The 18,131-nt window shown below is 36.9% G+C and overlaps 1 protein-coding gene across 3 annotated transcripts; it reads left to right on the plus strand.

Annotated features, from left to right (window-relative positions):
- The first annotated feature begins 484 nt into the window (after positions 1 to 484).
- Positions 485 to 17,032, plus strand: LOC106056770 (uncharacterized). 3 transcript variants are annotated; one of them, XM_056040042.1, is made up of 7 exons: positions 485 to 618; positions 6,484 to 6,579; positions 7,890 to 8,072; positions 9,001 to 9,188; positions 14,051 to 14,150; positions 14,806 to 14,947; positions 16,629 to 17,032. In XM_056040042.1, the coding sequence occupies exons 3-7, from the start codon at positions 7,896 to 7,898 to the stop codon at positions 16,769 to 16,771; spliced, it is 750 nt and encodes a 249-aa protein (XP_055896017.1). In that variant the 5' UTR covers positions 485 to 618; positions 6,484 to 6,579; positions 7,890 to 7,895; the 3' UTR covers positions 16,772 to 17,032. The 3 variants fall into 3 exon arrangements, with proteins under 3 accessions (XP_055896017.1, XP_055896019.1, XP_055896020.1); XM_056040044.1 differs by having other exon boundaries at positions 7,895 to 8,072; XM_056040045.1 differs by lacking the exon at positions 6,484 to 6,579.
- The last annotated feature ends 1,099 nt before the right edge of the window (positions 17,033 to 18,131 follow it).

The raw sequence follows: 18,131 nt of genomic DNA on the forward strand, positions 1-18,131 counted from the left end.
TTTTACCTAATCCTAAAATATCTTTTATGTTGGCATTTTAAGATATCAAAGTATAGACTTCCTGATGATTGGGCTAAAGTTCCTTTGTTATTTACTCTGTATTTTTGTCATCATGTATGGTTTGTTTTATTTTTAATTGTTTGCCTAGATATTGTGCTCCATGCTTCTTATATTCTTAAGTGTTAGCATCTCTTCAAAAATTATTTTTTTTAATCATTTGAAAGACATAATAAAGAATAAACTTAAAAAAAAAAACATCATCATGGTCATGCAGACATGCCTACAGTCCCGCATTATGCGGAACCGTCCCGCAAAAGCATCAAAAAAGCTCACATGTTCCGCCGTTCCGCATTCACGATTTTTTGTTCCGCCAAGTCTGAATTCCGACACAAAAAAAAAAAAAAAAAAAATCGCCGATTTTTCATTATTTATTAATAATGCGAAATTAAAATACTGAATGCAAATAAAATATATATAGGTCTGTGTTTATTGTTTACATTTCATCTTCTCCCGGACCCGGTGTGTCCTAAATTTACGAAGATAAGGTTGAGCTAGATCTAGACATAGATCTAGTACTCTAGGTCTAGATACTAGATCTAGATTTATTCTTAGAATCTAGTAAGTGCTAATTATGCTAATAAGCCAAATGTTTCATTCAAATCCCTTTCTTTTCCCGACAATGGCTATACTACTTAGTCTACTTACTAGTACTTACAGTAGTACTTACTTACTACTAGTCTAGACTAGATCTAGATTCTAGATCCTATAGACTACTCTATCTCTAGACTATTGGCAATTGGAATTGCATTTGCCGTATTGCCACTATTGGAGTCTATAATTAGTATAATCAGAGTATTGTCACTATTCTAACAGTAACTAACACTAACTCAACTGGTTTCTTAGGTTTCTAAGTCCTAATTAATCTAGAAAAGGATTTTTTTTAAAAAATACGTTATTAAAGATCTAGGCCTAGGTCTAGACCTAAATGTAATTAATTTTATTAGACACAGTAAGGCTAAGGCCTAAATAAGGCTACAGTTAGATCTACTATTCTACTTATTAGTATTATTACATCTTATAGTCTAAATTAATTATTAGTTTAGTTTCTAGATCTATATCTAAAAGTAAAAGTAGGACTAGCACTTCTGCTAAATCTCTAGAGATCTGTCTAGAAATAGACTTAGAAGGTGATAGATTAGATTCTAGTTTATTATGTAATAAATTTACTATTTATTTAGATCTAGTTCTCAATAAGTTGAATAAGTCTATAGATTAGTATAGATCTAGACTGACTAGACATTAATATTTAGAATTTAGATCTATAATCTATAATATTATTTTTATAATCTGTGTTCTTAGACTTATTAGATCTAGGACTTATTAGATGTAGGTCTAGACTAGGTAAGTCACTAGTAGACTCTTAAATTATTTTAGTTAGATCTAGAACTAGAGACAACATCTAGGGTTATTAGAGTGATTAGAGTAGAGCCCTAGAAAAGGATAGATAATCAAGTAGATCTAGAATAATCTAGATCTAGTCAGTAGATTTATATCTAGTAGTAACAAATAAAAATAGATATAGTAACATTTGAGTCTAGGTCATTAGAATACATTTTAGTTAGAATTCATCATTTAGGAGTTAAGAACTATTGATTTCAAACAAAGGACATAATTATGAATTAAAGGTTTTCTTACTTTTAATTATAATATTTACATCTAATTTATAAGAAGCATGCTATTGTTGTTTTTAAAGTAATATAATTGAAGTTTTATTTATATTGCATACAGTATTGCTAACAAACGCGTTTATGTTCCACATTGGGGCTCAAAATTCCACATTTTCAACCTGAGTGTTCCACATTCTGGGTCTTGGGGGTAGGCATGTCTGGTCATGTCTTAATGTTTATGTCAACTTTGCATTTGATATATATGTCAACATTGTTTTTGATGATTTCATAAAACTACATAATAAATGTCTCACAAGAAATTATGATTTTTTTTATTTGTGTGTGTGTGTGTGCATTACTGAACAAGATGCCCGTGACAGTGTGTGTGTATGACTGAACAAGATGTCTGTGACAGTCTCTCTGTGTGTTTATGACTGAACAAGATGCCCGTGACAGTGTGTGTGTATGACTGAACAAGAAGCCTGTGACAGTCTCTCTGTGTGTTTATGACTAATCAAGATGCCTGTGACAGTCTCTCTGTGTGTGTATGACTGAACAAGATGCCTGTGACTGTGTGTGTATGACTGAACAAGAAGCCTGTGACAGTCTGTGTGTGTATGACTGAACAAGATGCCCGTGACAGTGTGTGTGTATGACTGAACAAGATGCCTGTGACAGTCTGTGTGTGTATGACTGAACAAGAAGCCTGTGACAGTCTCTCTGTGTGTTTATGACTAATCAAGATGCCTGTGACAGTCTCTCTGTGTGTGTATGACTGAACAAGATGCCTGTGACTGTGTGTGTATGACTGAACAAGAAGCCTGTGACAGTCTGTGTGTTTATGACTGAACAAGATGCCCGTGACAGTGTGTGTGTATGACTGAACAAGATGCCTGTGACAGTCTGTGTGTGTATGACTGAACAAGAAGCCTGTGACAGTCTCTCTGTGTGTTTATGACTAATCAAGATGCCTGTGACAGTCTCTCTGTGTGTGTATGACTGAACAAGATGCCTGTGACTGTGTGTGTATGACTGAACAAGAAGCCTGTGACTGTGTGTGTATGACTGAACAAGATGCCTGTGACTGTGTGTGTATGACTGAACAAGATGCCTGTGACTGTGTGTGTATGACTGAACAAGAAGCCTGTGACAGTCTCTCTGTGTGTTTATGACTAATCAAGATGCCTGTGACAGTCTCTCTGTGTGTTTATGACTAATCAAGATGCCTGTGACAGTCTCTCTGTGTGTTTATGACTAAACAAGATGCCTGTGACAGTCTCTCTGTGTGTTTATGACTAATCAAGATGCCTGTGACAGTCTCTCTGTGTGTTTATGACTGAACAAGAAGCCTGTGACAGTCTCTCTGTGTGTTTATGACTGAACAAGATGCCTGTGACAGTCTGTGTGTGTATGACTGAACAAGATGCCTGTGACAGTCTGTGTGTGTATGACTGAACAAGATGCCTGTGACAGTCTGTGTGTGTGTGTTTAAGTCAACAAGATTGATTGTGACTGTCTAGTTCCAAATAATTGTGTTTATGAAAAAAAATGTTTTAAAAAATCTTGACAAATTAATATGGGGAACAAAATGAGTATTTTTATGTTTTAAAAAGTTAGCATTAATCCGCATTCAATTAAAACATATACATGTCAGAAGTAAAATGATAGCTCTATAATTTCAAGTACCGGTACATGATTTGATTGACATCAGTTTTATAGTTACTAGCATCGTTTTTTTTTCCCTGTATGACAGTACTCATAAAAATAATCATTTCTAGCCAAACAAATCCAAAGAATGACTAGTAAGTGATCTTGAATCCATCAGTTATTTGAAACAGCCTTGGTCTCTAGACCAACACAAAGGCTGCCTATACTTCAGCGAACTTGAGTTGCATGAGTTTGATAGTCAAGTATTTAACTCATCCGCCATACATCAAAGTTTGATTCTCATTGACAAATCGCTTATTTCTTCGAAGACTAATGTTGGCATTGCTGTGTCTACATTTTATTTTAATGATATGTAAGAACAATCTATTTCTTATTTCTGGACTTATTGAGGATTCCAATGCTGAAAGCTGGAATACATATAAAAAGCTAATTAAATAATGGAGATTAAAAAAAAATCTTGCTTTGGATTTGGTGGTTTGTACTTAATATTTAGTAACAGTGTTTTAGAAAGTTTTTGTTTGTTTGTTGTTCACCTGTGCACAACGGTCCATAGAAACTAGCTAAAGTTGTTGAGCATAATGGTGCAAGTGGTAGTAAAACTTATTTCTAGCATAGCGGGAAACGCAGTTTTTATCAAAATTTGAACCCATATGCTTTGACTGGTTAGACAAATGCGCACTGCATGTTACCGCACACAACTCCCAATCTAAACCCAAGTCAATCTAAAGAGGTTATTTTAAAGCAACAAGAGAAATATTCCTAACACGCACACAAGAAACGAAAGCACACACCTCCCAAGTAAACACTAGATCTATAGCACGTAGTCCCATGTAAATATTAGAACTATAGCACAGACTTCCATGTCAACAATACAGTATAATGTCAATGACCTGACCGATAGATGCGTGAATTCTTAAGATGTGTGCACCCTAAGTATGAAACATGAAGTCAGAGCAAAGGGGGGCCACTCTGATCAAGAATAACATTTCAAACTCGTATACTCTATTGACATTGTATACAATCTAGTAGTTCAGTTCGAGGCTGGACCAAATGTTTGCTTTGCACTGTGTCTGTAAGGGTCGAGAGGGTTGGATCCTATGTGTTGGCTAAAGCTTTCTAAACCACGTGTGTTGGCTAAAGCTTTCTAAACCACGTGTGTTGGCTAAAGCTTTCTAAACCACGTGTGTTGGCTAAAGCTTTCTAAACCACGTGTGTTGGCTAAAGCTTTCTAAACCACGTGTGTTGGCTAAAGCTTTCTAAACCACGTGTGTTGGCTAAAGCTTTCTAAACCACGTGTGTTGGCTAAAGCTTTCTAAACCACGTGTGTTGGCTAAAGCTTTCTAAACCACGTGTGTTGGCTAAAGCTTTCTAAACCACGTGTGTTGGGTTGCAAGGAGAGCACCAATCAGTGCCCACAATCATCACATTTGGACATTAACGAAACTAACTAAACTTATCAATCTATTTAATCTATCCTTTCATTACCAATCAGCAATCCTTTCATTTTGTTTTTACACCCCCCCACACACACTTTCTCTCACTTTCTCCTACTCTTTCTTATTTCTCTCTCTTTCTCCCTAACTCTTTTCGCTTTCTTTCAACTCTAACACAGTTTCCCATTTTTACTTTCTCTCTTCACGTATCTGTCTTGACTGCCTATCCCCTCCCCGATATTTTTGACTTTTCTCCTTCCCCTCTTAAACACACACTCACACATTTTGTCACACACATCCACACGTCTATAGCACAGAAAATCATAAATTCTATCCACACATTTTGAGCACTTCTGATTCTTCGTTTCTTTCCTGCATCTTTATAAAAATTGTGCTGATTTTCTCTCTCTCTCTCTCTCTGTCTCTCTCTGTCTCTGTCTCCCGTAACGCACTTCATTGTTTCTCTCTCTCTCTGTCTCTTTCTCTCTCTCTGTCTTCCCTAACGCACTTCATTGTCTCTCTCTCTCTCTCTGTCTCTTTCTCTCTCTCTGTCTTCCCTAACGCACTTCATTGTCTCTCTCTCTCTGTCTCTTTCTCTCTCTCTGTCTTCCCTAACGCACTTCATTGTCTCTCTCTCTCTGTCTCTTTCTCTCTCTCTGTCTTCCCTAACGCACTTCATTGTCTCTCTCTCTCTCTCTCTGTCTCTTTCTCTCTCTGTCTTCCCTAATGCACTTCATTGTCTCTCTCTCTCTGTCTCTTTCTCTCTCTCTGTCTTCCCTAACGCACTTCATTGTCTCTCTCTCTGTCTCTTTCTCTCTCTGTCTTCCCTAACGCACTTCATTGTCTCTCTCTCTCTCTCTGTCTCTTTCTCTCTCTGTCTTCCCTAACGCACTTCATTGTCTCTCTCTCTCCCCTAACGCACTTCATTGTCTCTCTCTCTCTCTCTCTCTCTCTGTCTCTTTCTCTCTCTCTGTCTTCCCTAACGCACTTCATTGTCTCTCTCTCTGTCTCTTTCTCTCTCTGTCTTCCCTAACGCACTTCATTGTCTCTCTCTCTCTCTGTCTCTTTCTCTCTCTGTCTTCCCTAACGCACTTCATTGTCTCTCTCTCTCTCTGTCTCTTTCTCTCTCTCTGTCTTCCCTAACGCACTTCATTGTCTCTCTCTCTCTCTCTCTGTCTCTTTCTCTCTCTGTCTTCCCTAACGCACTTCATTGTCTCTCTCTCTCTGTCTCTTTCTCTCTCTGTCTTCCCTAACGCACTTCATTGTCTCTCTCTCTCTCTCTCTTTCTCTCTCTGTCTTCCCTAACGCACTTCACTCTCCCTCTCTCTCTCCTCTCTCTGTCTCTCACTAAATCACACACTTCTACTTCTATAAGGAAATTTGTATCAACACCTGAAGACATTCCCTATTTGTACGTGATGAAATCATTATGTTTTCTTATGCACACAGACTAATTAGTCCCTAGAGGTTAGCCTCTATGTAAGCCTACTATGTAAGCCTCTATGTAAGCCTACTATTGGTCCCAAATGAAACAGTTTCACGTTCAAATGACCGCTATGTCTTGTCACAGCATCACACGAAGAGCTCCGGACCTAACTTTTTAATTAGCCAATATTTGACTTGAAAAGTTTGTAGCGTACTGTAGGTTTCAATTCAATCCAAACAACTTGATATTTAAGTAAAGCACTAGTACCTTGGTCTGATTCTATTCTTAGACAAATCCGGTAGAGCTCTTTTAGTATTTCAACATCTTTAAAATTCTGTGGATTTCACAAGCGAAGAGTCCATATTGAGCTCAGAATATAATCCAGGTAAGAAATATTTTTTTTACAATACAATCCTAAACATGGTTATCTTTATTGACAAGGTTTAACAAATTATGAAGTTACAATCGATTTGAGCATGATTCTTATCAAAATGCTAAGTTTTAATTATTTTTAGAAAAACGAGAAATCTTCTGAGTGCTTACGCTTGTACTATAACAATGTTAAAACAATTTGTGGTTGTAACGATATTAAGTTAATGAGTCAAGTATTAAAACTAAAAGTCACTTTGTTCAATGTATTAACCCCCGAAACTCTTTTGTACCAAAAAATAAATAAAGCATTCAAACAAAAGCGAGGTCACTATATACTTACTGCACACAAGTTAGAACTACAAGTATTTAAAAAATGAGAGAGACATGACAGCAAATGTATTAATGAGAAATTGAGACCGACTGACTATCGTGTGTTGTGTCACTAGAGTGTTAGTTAACTGATACAGATTGGCTGGTAACGGAGATAAAGAATTATGGTAACCATACAATAAAAACGAAACATACGCTGCACAGTTTCAACATTAAGAATCCTTTTTTATTTCCTCTCCCTAACTACCAGCAATATGATAGGAAATTTTGTATGAGAATTAAGTATACACATCCACGTATAGATATAGATAGATACATCTGTACTCCTCCTTACATCCAAAAGTTCTGGATCTGTCCTGGCATATTGACACAACCACTCCAGACTAATCTTTTCTGAACCTCTGGTGAGAAAGTTCGATCTGCAATTTATCCTTCCAAGAATTTAAACAATTTGTTATTTTTACAATTTCTATTATTAGCGCTCAAACTCTTCATGGGCTGCATGTGAATGGCCAATGGCTCTAACGATTTTCCTAGAAATTTGACCTAAAAAAAAATCTAACGAATTGGCCACTCGGTGAAGACCCTAGTTTGACCGTTACATTGTTCCAAATATAATCATGTATTACATTTGCTAGTGTCTTTTTATTTTAAACACGGGAGTTCCCGTACTCAACTGCAATGTCTGCCTAGACCAGAGATGTATCTCTATATAATCAGTGTCTAGATTCTAGACCAAAGACTTCATTAAAGATGTCAATAAATAGATGTACATGGGCATTTTGCGCATAGCCTTTGCTAGAAATCTTTAACCTGATTGTGTAAAACTCACTAGAAAGACTTAATGCAACGATGAAGCTTTACAAAGAACTAAGTAATGTAAGAGATGGTGAACCACAAAATAAAACTTTAGGAAGAAATTTATTTTTAAAATGTGTTACTTGTTTTGGTTTTCATTTGTTTAGCTCTGATGTAAACTGTAACATATTTCAGAGTAGAATGAAGACACTTCTAGTAGCGAGTCTTGCTCTTTGCATTCTACCAGCGGCATTTGCCGGAGACTTTAAGGAAATGTTTGCAGAATTTGAAAAATTGAAGCACAAGGTACCTGCAGCCAGTGAGCGCAATTTTGATATAGGAACACACAGATTTAGGAATTGGGAAGACAAGCAAGAGGTTAGCATGTATTCAGTAGAGAGTTCTAAATTATTTGTATTTTACTATTTGTTCATCTAGCTTTCTTTTCATTTCACAAACACACAACAAACGAATTGTTTTACCAGCCCCATAATTATCATGTATTCAAAGCTACATTCACATTTATACTTCAGCTTCATAAAGAGTTGAGTTTAATGACTATCCCTTCAGATTCACGATAGCTACCAGCTAAACATTTGGAACATTTTTGTTCAACTATTTGATCAAGGTACTTTTGCTAACTATTAGAGATTCATCTGTTGCATATTCAACTGTTGTAATCCTACAAAAAAAATCAAGACGCGATTCTGCAACCTCTCTCTTGCGTACACTTCATTGAATCGACTACAAGTTGACGGCACTTTCTCGTCAGTGCATCTACGGCAAAGAAATGCCCATGTACCTTAGGGAACTGATCAATCCATGTGTCTCTCAGAGAGCTCTTATCTGCACGGGCTCAACGCTTCTAATTTCTCCCTCAAAATTTACGGTTTGTGGGCTTTTTCAGTGCACGGACCAAAGGTTTGGAACTCGCTTCCCATTGAACGCAGACAAAAACAAGCTTCAGTAATTTCAAGAAAAGACTTATCTGTTTAAAACTTTTTTTAGATTAGTTTGTCAGTTTAACTATTGTATTTATTTCTGTTATATTATCATAGCGCATTGAGCCTACTGTTACTTTGTTACTCGTAAGTTCTCTCGTGTTTGTTTCATACGTTTTATTTATTTATTTTATGAAAACAGAGTTTATCAAATATTTGATTCGTACACCGGAGACACCAAATAGCTTGCTATTTATAGACTTTCCGCCATAGATGAAAATCCCCAACAATTACTCAAATACAACTTCTAGCCTTTTTCATTTGTAGCTTTGTCTAAACTCAAAACATCATTTGTTACCATATAGGATTCTAGAGCGAATGGCGAAGTAGATCTCCTTGTGGATAAAGTTCGAATGAAGACAATTCTGACTGAGAAATTGGAGAGACTGACTAACGACTATGAGAGGCAGAGGAAACAGTTTATATCACAGACAATGTGGCGCTTCCTAAAACTGTGCCCTGGAGCCAACAACGCAGCAAACTTATTGGAAAGGTAAATGACGTGTAAGTTCATGGCAGGTCAAAGGTGAAGAAATGGATTAAAGGTGAAGGTGAGGTTAGAGTGTACCAAGTAGATGTACAAGGACCGAGAAGACAGAACACTCATTGAAATATTGAAACCAACTCTCGCCTCATGGACAACACTTTATGTCACAAACCATGGGCGTAGCCAGGGGGGGGTTCTTGGGGTTCAAACCCCCCCCCCGAAATGAAATCCCCCCCCCGCAGGGGGGGGGACGGAATTAAGTGACTGATTTTTGCTTTCATTTTGTTTATTTTAGGTGAGATTTTAAAACTAAATCATCACTTACCACAGCACAGCCGAGGCAGTTTTGAGTTAAAAACCCTCTACCAGGGGGTTTTGAGTTTAAATCCCCCTACCAGGGGGTTTTGAGATTTTAAAAACCCCTATCAGGGGGTTTTGAGATACAAATCCCTCTACCAGGGGGCTTTGAGTTTAAAACCCCCTACATTGGGTTTTGAATTTTAAACCCCCTACCAGAGGTTTTTGCAGTTTAATCCCCCTCTTCTATAAAACAACAACAACAAAAAATGCAAACAACAATCCCCAAATTCCAACAGCACAGTTGAGGAAGATTTTGATTTTAAAACCCCCTCCAAAATTTACGATAAACCCCATCTTCAATATAAAAAAAGCAAATTATACACTCAAAATTTTATGAGCGTAGTCAAGGGGGTTTTGAGTTTACCCCCCCCCCCTTTTTCCAGTTGGGGTTTGAAGCTGAAAAGTACCTCTTCAATATAAAAAAAAGCAAATTACACACTATAAAATCTACGAGCGTAGCCAAAGGGGTTTTGAGTTTAAATCCCCCTCCTCCAGATGGCTTTTTCTTTAAAGTTTAAAACCCCTCCAGATGGTTTTGAGTTTAAAATTCCCCTACAGAGCGTTTAGAGTTGAAAACCTCTCTCTTCAATATTATTTTAAAGCAAACTACAGTCACCAAATTCTATGATCGTAGCTAAATGGGGTTTTGAATTAAAAACAAAACAAAAAAAAAAAACAGAGATTTTTTAGTTTAAAACCCCTCAACAGATGATTTGACGAAAAAACTTTCCTTTTCGATATAAAATCTATAGCGAAATACAGGCATGTAATTCCAAGAGCGTAGTCAAGATAGGTTACAAATTTCTACCAGTGGCTTGGGCTCCATTAATAAAGTGTGAATAGTCTTCTGCCGAAATTGAAAATCATTAAATGTGTCTCAACAAAGATGGCTAAGACAGATTTTAGGAGTCAGTCATAGAGATCGGGTCTAAATCAAAGAAATCAAATGCCGAACTGGGAGTCGAATCCTTAGTAAGGTTGTGACAGAGCGTCGCTTGAGGTTTTGAGGGACATGTTTTCCGACAAAATGAATTACGCAAAATAAGAGTTGCGGAAACAGCTTGCCAGAAAATGTGCTGAACGGCTCGAGAAGGTCTAAGTCAGTAAGAATAGCACATTAGGTTTTTGAAATAAAACTTTTTAATAGCAAGATAATGCTTTGTAGATACCTCAGAATATGCATTTTGTTGGCTTTCAATACCAGAAATAGTGCTCGGCGGCGGGGCTTCGCCCCGCGCTGGGGGAGAGCTGCGAACTCCCCCAGACCCCCTTGCTAGCAAGGGCGGGGAGTCTACAATAACCAGTAAACGTCTTCCGAAAGGGTCAGAATGTAATAAAGATTAATTATGTACACACACACACATACATATATATATATATATCATTTTTTCTGCGGGGGGGGGGGGGGAGAATTCCCCAAAACCCTCCCCGAAAAAAAATCCTGGCTACGCCCATGTCACAAACTATAACTAAATGACATAGCGCACTTTAGACTCTCTCTCTTCCTAGACAGTCACAGCCAATGTTAGCAGTAACAACACAAAGTATCACGATAACAAAAAAAAAAAAAAACAACAATTAAAAAATACTTTTTACAAAAAAAGAAAAAAGATTTTACAAGCGTAATTGTATCACTTAGTTTGGATTAGTCCTGCAATTAATTCCGTAATAGATTTAGACCAACAACAATGAATCTGTGCGATTAGAAATATTTTTGCTAATTGTTTTTTTTTTTTTGGCGCTAATTCATGCTTTTAGCTATTTCAATACGCTATGATCCTATCACATGTCTGGACCAGTCTTGGTCTAGACCATATACTGAGACCTATGTATGCCAGAACTAGAGAGAGATCAGAGCTCTAAATAATTACTGTTTAGACCAAAGACTATGTAGATGTCTGCCTAGACCATGGATTTATCTATAGAATTACTGTCTAGACCAGTGGTTCCCAAACTTTTTTGTCTCGTAGACCCCCTGCCACGTTTTCTGGTTTTCGGTAGACCCCCTACTCAACTTGCAAATTTTTGCAAATTCATCAACATTATTTTTAAACAAATTTCTAACTGTAGTGCGTTGAAGAGTGAAATAGTAATTTAAAACTACACAACTACGGATATAATGTTTTATACACAAATCTGTTTTTCTATGAATTAGTCTTTCAATTCATTAAATATTAATTAATTAATTAATTAATGTTCCTTAAGTATCATTGTAAAAGGTTTCGCAAAGAGCAGTTTCTCGTGTATTTCTTGATCTTTCACGTGTTGCTCAAATATTAAATCTGCGGAACTGTTTTTATTAACAAAAGAGGGGCAAAGGCGAGTAACTGGAGCCTAAACCAGGTCTCGTCGGTCAACCTTAAGGAAATATAAGGAGACGGTGACCATTCGCGCCATGTATCCCTGGGCCGTCCCCTCTTCTTCTTTCCTTGTGGGTTCCAGGCTAGGGCTTGCCATGTTATGCTGGATGCAGGCTGGCGAAGGGTGTCACCTATCCATCTCCAGCGTCTCTGAAGGATATCTACTTCAATGGGCTGCTGCTTTGTTCTTTGCCACTGTTCCTCATTCGAGATCTTGTCTGGCCATCGGATAATAAGAATCTTCCTCAGGTAGGTATTGATGAATACCTGGATTGTTTTCATGGTGGTGATGGTGGTTCTCCAGGTCTCTTCTCCATAAAGTAGTATCGACTTAACAATTGTGTTACATAGCCTAATCTTGGTGGTGGTGCTTTTTTCCCTAGATCCCCAGATGTTCTTCAGCTAATGGAAGGCTGCTTGAGCTTTACCATGGCACCGCGATTTGGAAGCAGATGCCAAGCAGATGGGCAAGACGTGGAGACAGTTGGAGAGTCTCGCCCAGAACCGAGATACCTAGAAAAAGCTGGTTGGTGTTCTATGCCCAGAAAGGACCACAGGCATAGATGAGATGAGATAAGATGGTGACCATTAGACAGTTTGTAGCACACAGCACTACACCTTGTCTGACCAAACTGTATTTATATCTTTTGCAAAGATTTACATAAGAAGGTTTTAATTTTATAACTCATGCCACCGAAGCGACCTTAAACTGTATTGTCGCTTAAAGAAATTCTTTTAATAGTAACAGATGTAGGATTTTGTAAAAAGGTAATAACAATGTTTGACCTTTGCTGTTTTCCGTATTTTGCTATAGGTAAAGTAAAGTAAAGAAATCTTGAAAGACGCTCACAAACCAAAATCTTCTCTATATGATGTCGAACAGAGAATTAGTGGGTCTATTCTGAACTTTGAGTGTTCGAAAGTTGTTCAAATCTTAATTTTTGTCAGGGTGGCATTGTCTCAGATGATCCTCTAGCGTAACTGGTTTCATATCGTCATAAAAGTCACTTAGGCAACTGTTGTTTGACAAGGAAGGAATGAATCCCAATTTTAAATAATTAACGCTGTACTGTCTACATTTCTTTTTTTTTTTTAAATATTAGTTACATGTAGACAAAATTAAGCTATTTAAATAAGTATTGAAATTGAATACAAGAATGTTTCGTTTCAATAGCAGGATAAATATTGAAAGGATTAACTCGGGTACAAATCGTATATTAGTGTATGAAATAATTACATTAATGGAATGTGAAAATTAAGTTACGACCTGCTTAAATGAAATCTATTACCGTAGACCCCCGTGGACATCTCATAGATCCCCAATTTATTTTTTTAATTTCGTAGACCCCTTGGAGGTCTTCGTAGACCCCTGGGGGTCTATATGGACCACTTTGGGAATCACTGGTCTAGACCAAAGACTTCACTAAAAGCTTTGCAAAAACAGAGATCTAACTATATGGCCCAATGTCTGCTGAGACCAGAGAATTAACTAAATTTCTAGATCTATATAATGTCTGCCAACACCAGAACCTAACATAGGCCTGCCCTACATTTGAAGAGACCTGAGATTGAACTAATCATTATAAATTCTACAAAGACCATTGCCTTTATCATCTGGCTATACAAATAGCTGCTTGAGAAGCGCCTCTTCTAACTTTTTAAAAAACAATAACTACGGTCCAACAGACTAAGGGATAGAGAGAGAGAGAGAACTACTTTACGATACACTAAATATGTTAAGCCTTTAAGTCATTAAGTCATACATATTTAAAAACCTATTACAAGAGTCATGACTGATAGTGATATGCTTGATGTAAACTGCGACCGGCCCCTGATTGTAGCAATCATTTAAATCGGAGTAAGGCCGGCGCTGGCTTTTAGTTGCCTCCTCTCTGTGTTGTGGTTTTTTCTTTGTGTAAGTACAACAACTAGTGTCTTAGTCTCTCATTCTTGATTGTAGCATAATTAAAGAAGGAGCTTTATTGATGTTGGTCTTTTATTTAAAACATTTTATCATCTGGAATTCAGCATCTTCTTTTATTTCCCTATTTCGTACATGTATGTTACGTTTTGTGTTACAACTTTACGTATTTCAAGCTAGTAACATTTGATACCACGACAAACATAATGTTTTGATGTTTTGATCAGACTTGATGATGAGACGTTCCTTGAACCAAGCAACACATTAAATCAGGTCACTAACTGGACTCCTAATATCACAGTCAACACAAGTGACGCCCACAATCAGGTTCGATGAATTTATTATTTAAAAATAAATTTCAGTTCTAAATTGGAATTGCGGTTAACGCTGGGCCTACAAGTTTGGCTGGGCCTACAAGTTTGGCTGGGCCTACAAGTTTGGCTGGGCCTACAAGTTTGGCTGGGCCTACAAGTTTGGCTGGGCCTACAAGTTTGTCGACATAAACCTCTAACAAAATGAGATCATACATAGTAATTGTAAGATAATAGACAACTGTTAGCGTCATGGGCAACATTTAAAGGCTAGATTATGATTTATCCAACATTCCCATCTTTTTCTAACCATGATCTGGAAGTGTTGTTTTTTACCTTCATTTTCTAAAATGTCATCAATGCAAATGGACCTCATTCACCAATCGTAAACAAACAACATTTAGCCACGTGATTCTCTATCTCTTCTAGACAAATTACTTAATCCATAAAGGCTGTCACGTGATACGTTTTTTCCTTTGTTTTATCAATATTGTAATGTGGCTAGATGTTGTTTGTTTACGATTGGTGAATAAGGTCCATTGGGAAACGTTCATTTGAGTGTGTGTGAGTGTGTGTTTGGAGGCTGTCATCAATTATTTTAATGTCTGGTCTGAATTAGATTTAGCTCTACATGTAGTTGTCCTTAAAACAACGTGTTCTTACCCGACTAGACTCAACTTCGATGGTTTGCTGACCTGAAACGTGATGAAAGGCTCCAGTATATCATGTATGGGATGCTGCAAGTTATGTGCGGCGCAGCACAGAATCTAGCTGGCCAGGTGGACAACTATCTTCAACAGAGTGAGACTGAAAGTAAGTGGATTGAAAGTGTTATCAAATAATATGACTTAAAGGTACATATTGGAATACATAACATTGAACTAATGCAGAGCCCCATTTAGACCTCTCTATGCTGGCTAGTAAACGAATGCGATAATTTAGAAACTTTTGTGTTAATATTTATGACCAAGTTCGAATGAAATCATTAGAGAATAAAGAAGTTAGGGTGTAATGAATGGGCTGTGTAACTGAAAGCAATAAACTGTTTCGCTACTAATGGCTACCTATCATGTACTTGAAATGTAGTTCTGTATAGGCCATATTTTTTTTTTACGTGCGGTTAGTGTTATGTTTAGGTTAATGGCTAACCAAACGATCAGTGCCGTGCAAAGGTTGATCTTCATGATTATAAACTCCACACTCCTTGAAAAAGAGTTCAGATAACTCGGCATTTTCATATATGGAGGAAAATCTATAAATAGCACGCTTTTTGTTGGTGTCTCCGGTGTATTGACTAGGGAACTCTGTCCTTCTAAAAGTAGTGTCAATCAACTCTGTCCTTCTAAAAGTAGTGTCAATCAACTCTGTCCTTCTAAAAGTAGTGTCAATCAACTCTGTCCTTCTAAAAGTAGTGTCAATCAACTCTGTCCTTCTAAAAGTAGTGTCAATCAACTCTGTCCTTCTAAAAGTAGTGTCAATCAACTCTGTCCTTCTAAAAGTAGTGTCAATCAACTCTGTCCTTCTAAAAGTAGTGTCAATCAACTCTGTCCTTCTAAAAGTAGTGTCAATCAACTCTGTCCTTCTAAAAGTAGTGTCAATAAACTCTGTCCTTCTAAAAGTAGTGTCAATCAACTCTGTCCTTCTAAAAGTAGTGTCAATCAACTCTGTCCTTCTAAAAGTAGTGTCAATCAACTCTGTCCTTCTAAAAGTAGTGTCAATCAACTCTGTCCTTCTAAAAGTAGTGTCAATCAACTCTGTCCTTCTAAAAGTAGTGTCAATCAACTCTGTCCTTCTAAAAGTAGTGTCAATCAACTCTGTCCTTCTAAAAGTAGTGTCAATCAACTCTGTCCTTCTAAAAGTAGTGTCAATCAACTCTGTCCTTCTAAAAGTAGTGTCAATCAACTCTGTCCTTCTAAAAGTAGTGTCAATCAACTCTGTCCTTCTAAAAGTAGTGTCAATCAACTCTGTCCTTCTAAAAGTAGTGTCAATCAACTCTGTCCTTCTAAAAGTAGTGTCAATCAACTCTGTCCTTCTAAAAGTAGTGTCAATCAACTCTGTCCTTCTAAAAGTAGTGTCAATCAACTCTGTCCTTCTAAAAGTAGTGTCAATCAACTCTGTCCTTCTAAAAGTAGTGTCAATCAACTCTGTCCTTCTAAAAGTAGTGTCAATCAACTCTGTCCTTCTAAAAGTAGTGTCAATCAACTCTGTCCTTCTAAAAGTAGTGTCAATCAACTCTGTCCTTCTAAAAGTAGTGTCAATCAACTCTGTCCTTCTAAAAGTAGTGTCAATAAACTCTGTCCTTCTAAAAGTAGTGTCAATCAACTCTGTCCTTCTAAAAGTAGTGTCAATAAACTCTGAGAATAGTTGTAGCACTAGCCATTACTAATAGACACTCACTGTATATACACTGATACTACATACAAGTCTAATTTATGCATTGAATGCCAAATATAATGTCGCTTTTTTCACAATCTTTGATTTAATTTACGTTTAGATTGCCCTACTGCATGTACCAGAGAATATATGCCGATGTGCGGCACTGACGGAGTGACTTATGGGAATGTGTGTATGCTCAATGTTGCGATATGTCAAACAAACGGCCGAGTCCAAAAGGCGCATGAAGGAGTTTGCTCTTAAGAGACAAATATGATCTGTGACATCTATTAGTCTATTATTTATATATTTATTTATGTATTTGTGGTTCTAAAGTTGTCTGCAAATAAATTGAAATGTATTAAAATAAATATGTAACAAGAGCTGTCAAGTCTTTGGATGCTTGTTTTCATTGAGCGCAGAACAAAATATATGTAAAAATGATATGCGCCTATACAAACTGTATATTTCACATTCACATTTTTGTTTTACATCAATAAAAGTATTTCCTACAAATTACACAAACTTTTGTACTTTGGTTTATCAGAGTCCGTGAAAAGTGTATCTTGGGAAAATGATGAACAACTAAATGGTAATTATTGACGTCATATCTTGTACTGTTCAGTTGGATAAGAGGTTGAAACAATGAAACAAATCTGAAGACACTTGAAGACACAAACAAAAGCAATTCCATTCAACACAATGACATAGTGAAACCCATTATGTCCTGGAACAATTCGACCAGCCATTCATGTGGAAAACTAAACCTGAGCCAACAAGTAAATATTAACTAGATTGTACCCGTCCTTTAAAAACAAAAGTAAATACCTTGTGGTCTAGAGGGCAGCTGATGTAAAGTTCATCTGTTCTGTGGCCTACGGTTAACGCGGATATCATGTGTCAAGTGACCAGCATAACGACCAACCGCCTTTACTTGTACCTAATAATGTCAGTTACCCATTAGAGCTGGATGGACTCAAAGATCCCGAAATAAAAAATCCCAGTCTTCAACAGGATCGAAACCGTCCTTTGCTACCTAATAATGCTGTTACTTTTTTTTTTTTAACCAGGACCTTAGGAAAGAAAACTATAAAAAACTAGAAGTGATGTAAGATTCATTTATATAATAATACTTATTAATTAGATTCTAATGTCATGCTGTGATTCATCTACTAAACTTGAGTCTTTTGGGGGTTTCATTAAGTTATCTGAAAGGATAAGAAATCAAACAGGTTCATCTTTATAACTGAAAATTTGTAATCAAGCATAAATATATACCTCAATTTGTTATAGTTTGCAAATAATTCTCAGTGTGTACGTTTCTACATGTATCTAGTAGTTAAATTTGTAAATTTTGACAATAATAAACCAATAATACGCACTGATCTAGAGCATATAAGTTTAAATTAAAGTGCATTTTTAAAAATTATATATATATATAGTGTTACAAATGAACAGTGACAAGTAGAGGTCAACGTGTGACCCCAGCGAGATGACACAGCAGCCAGTGTTCTCTGGAATCTACGCTTGTAAACAAAGACAGGATGTGACGTGTCCTCACGTGTTGTTCCAGAGGACGAACAGGTTTAGGAAGGGGGCAGTTACTAATGAACAGTGACAGATA

Source organism: Biomphalaria glabrata, chromosome 9, assembly GCF_947242115.1.
Source record: "Biomphalaria glabrata chromosome 9, xgBioGlab47.1, whole genome shotgun sequence".
Lineage (NCBI taxonomy): Eukaryota > Metazoa > Mollusca > Gastropoda > Planorbidae > Biomphalaria > Biomphalaria glabrata.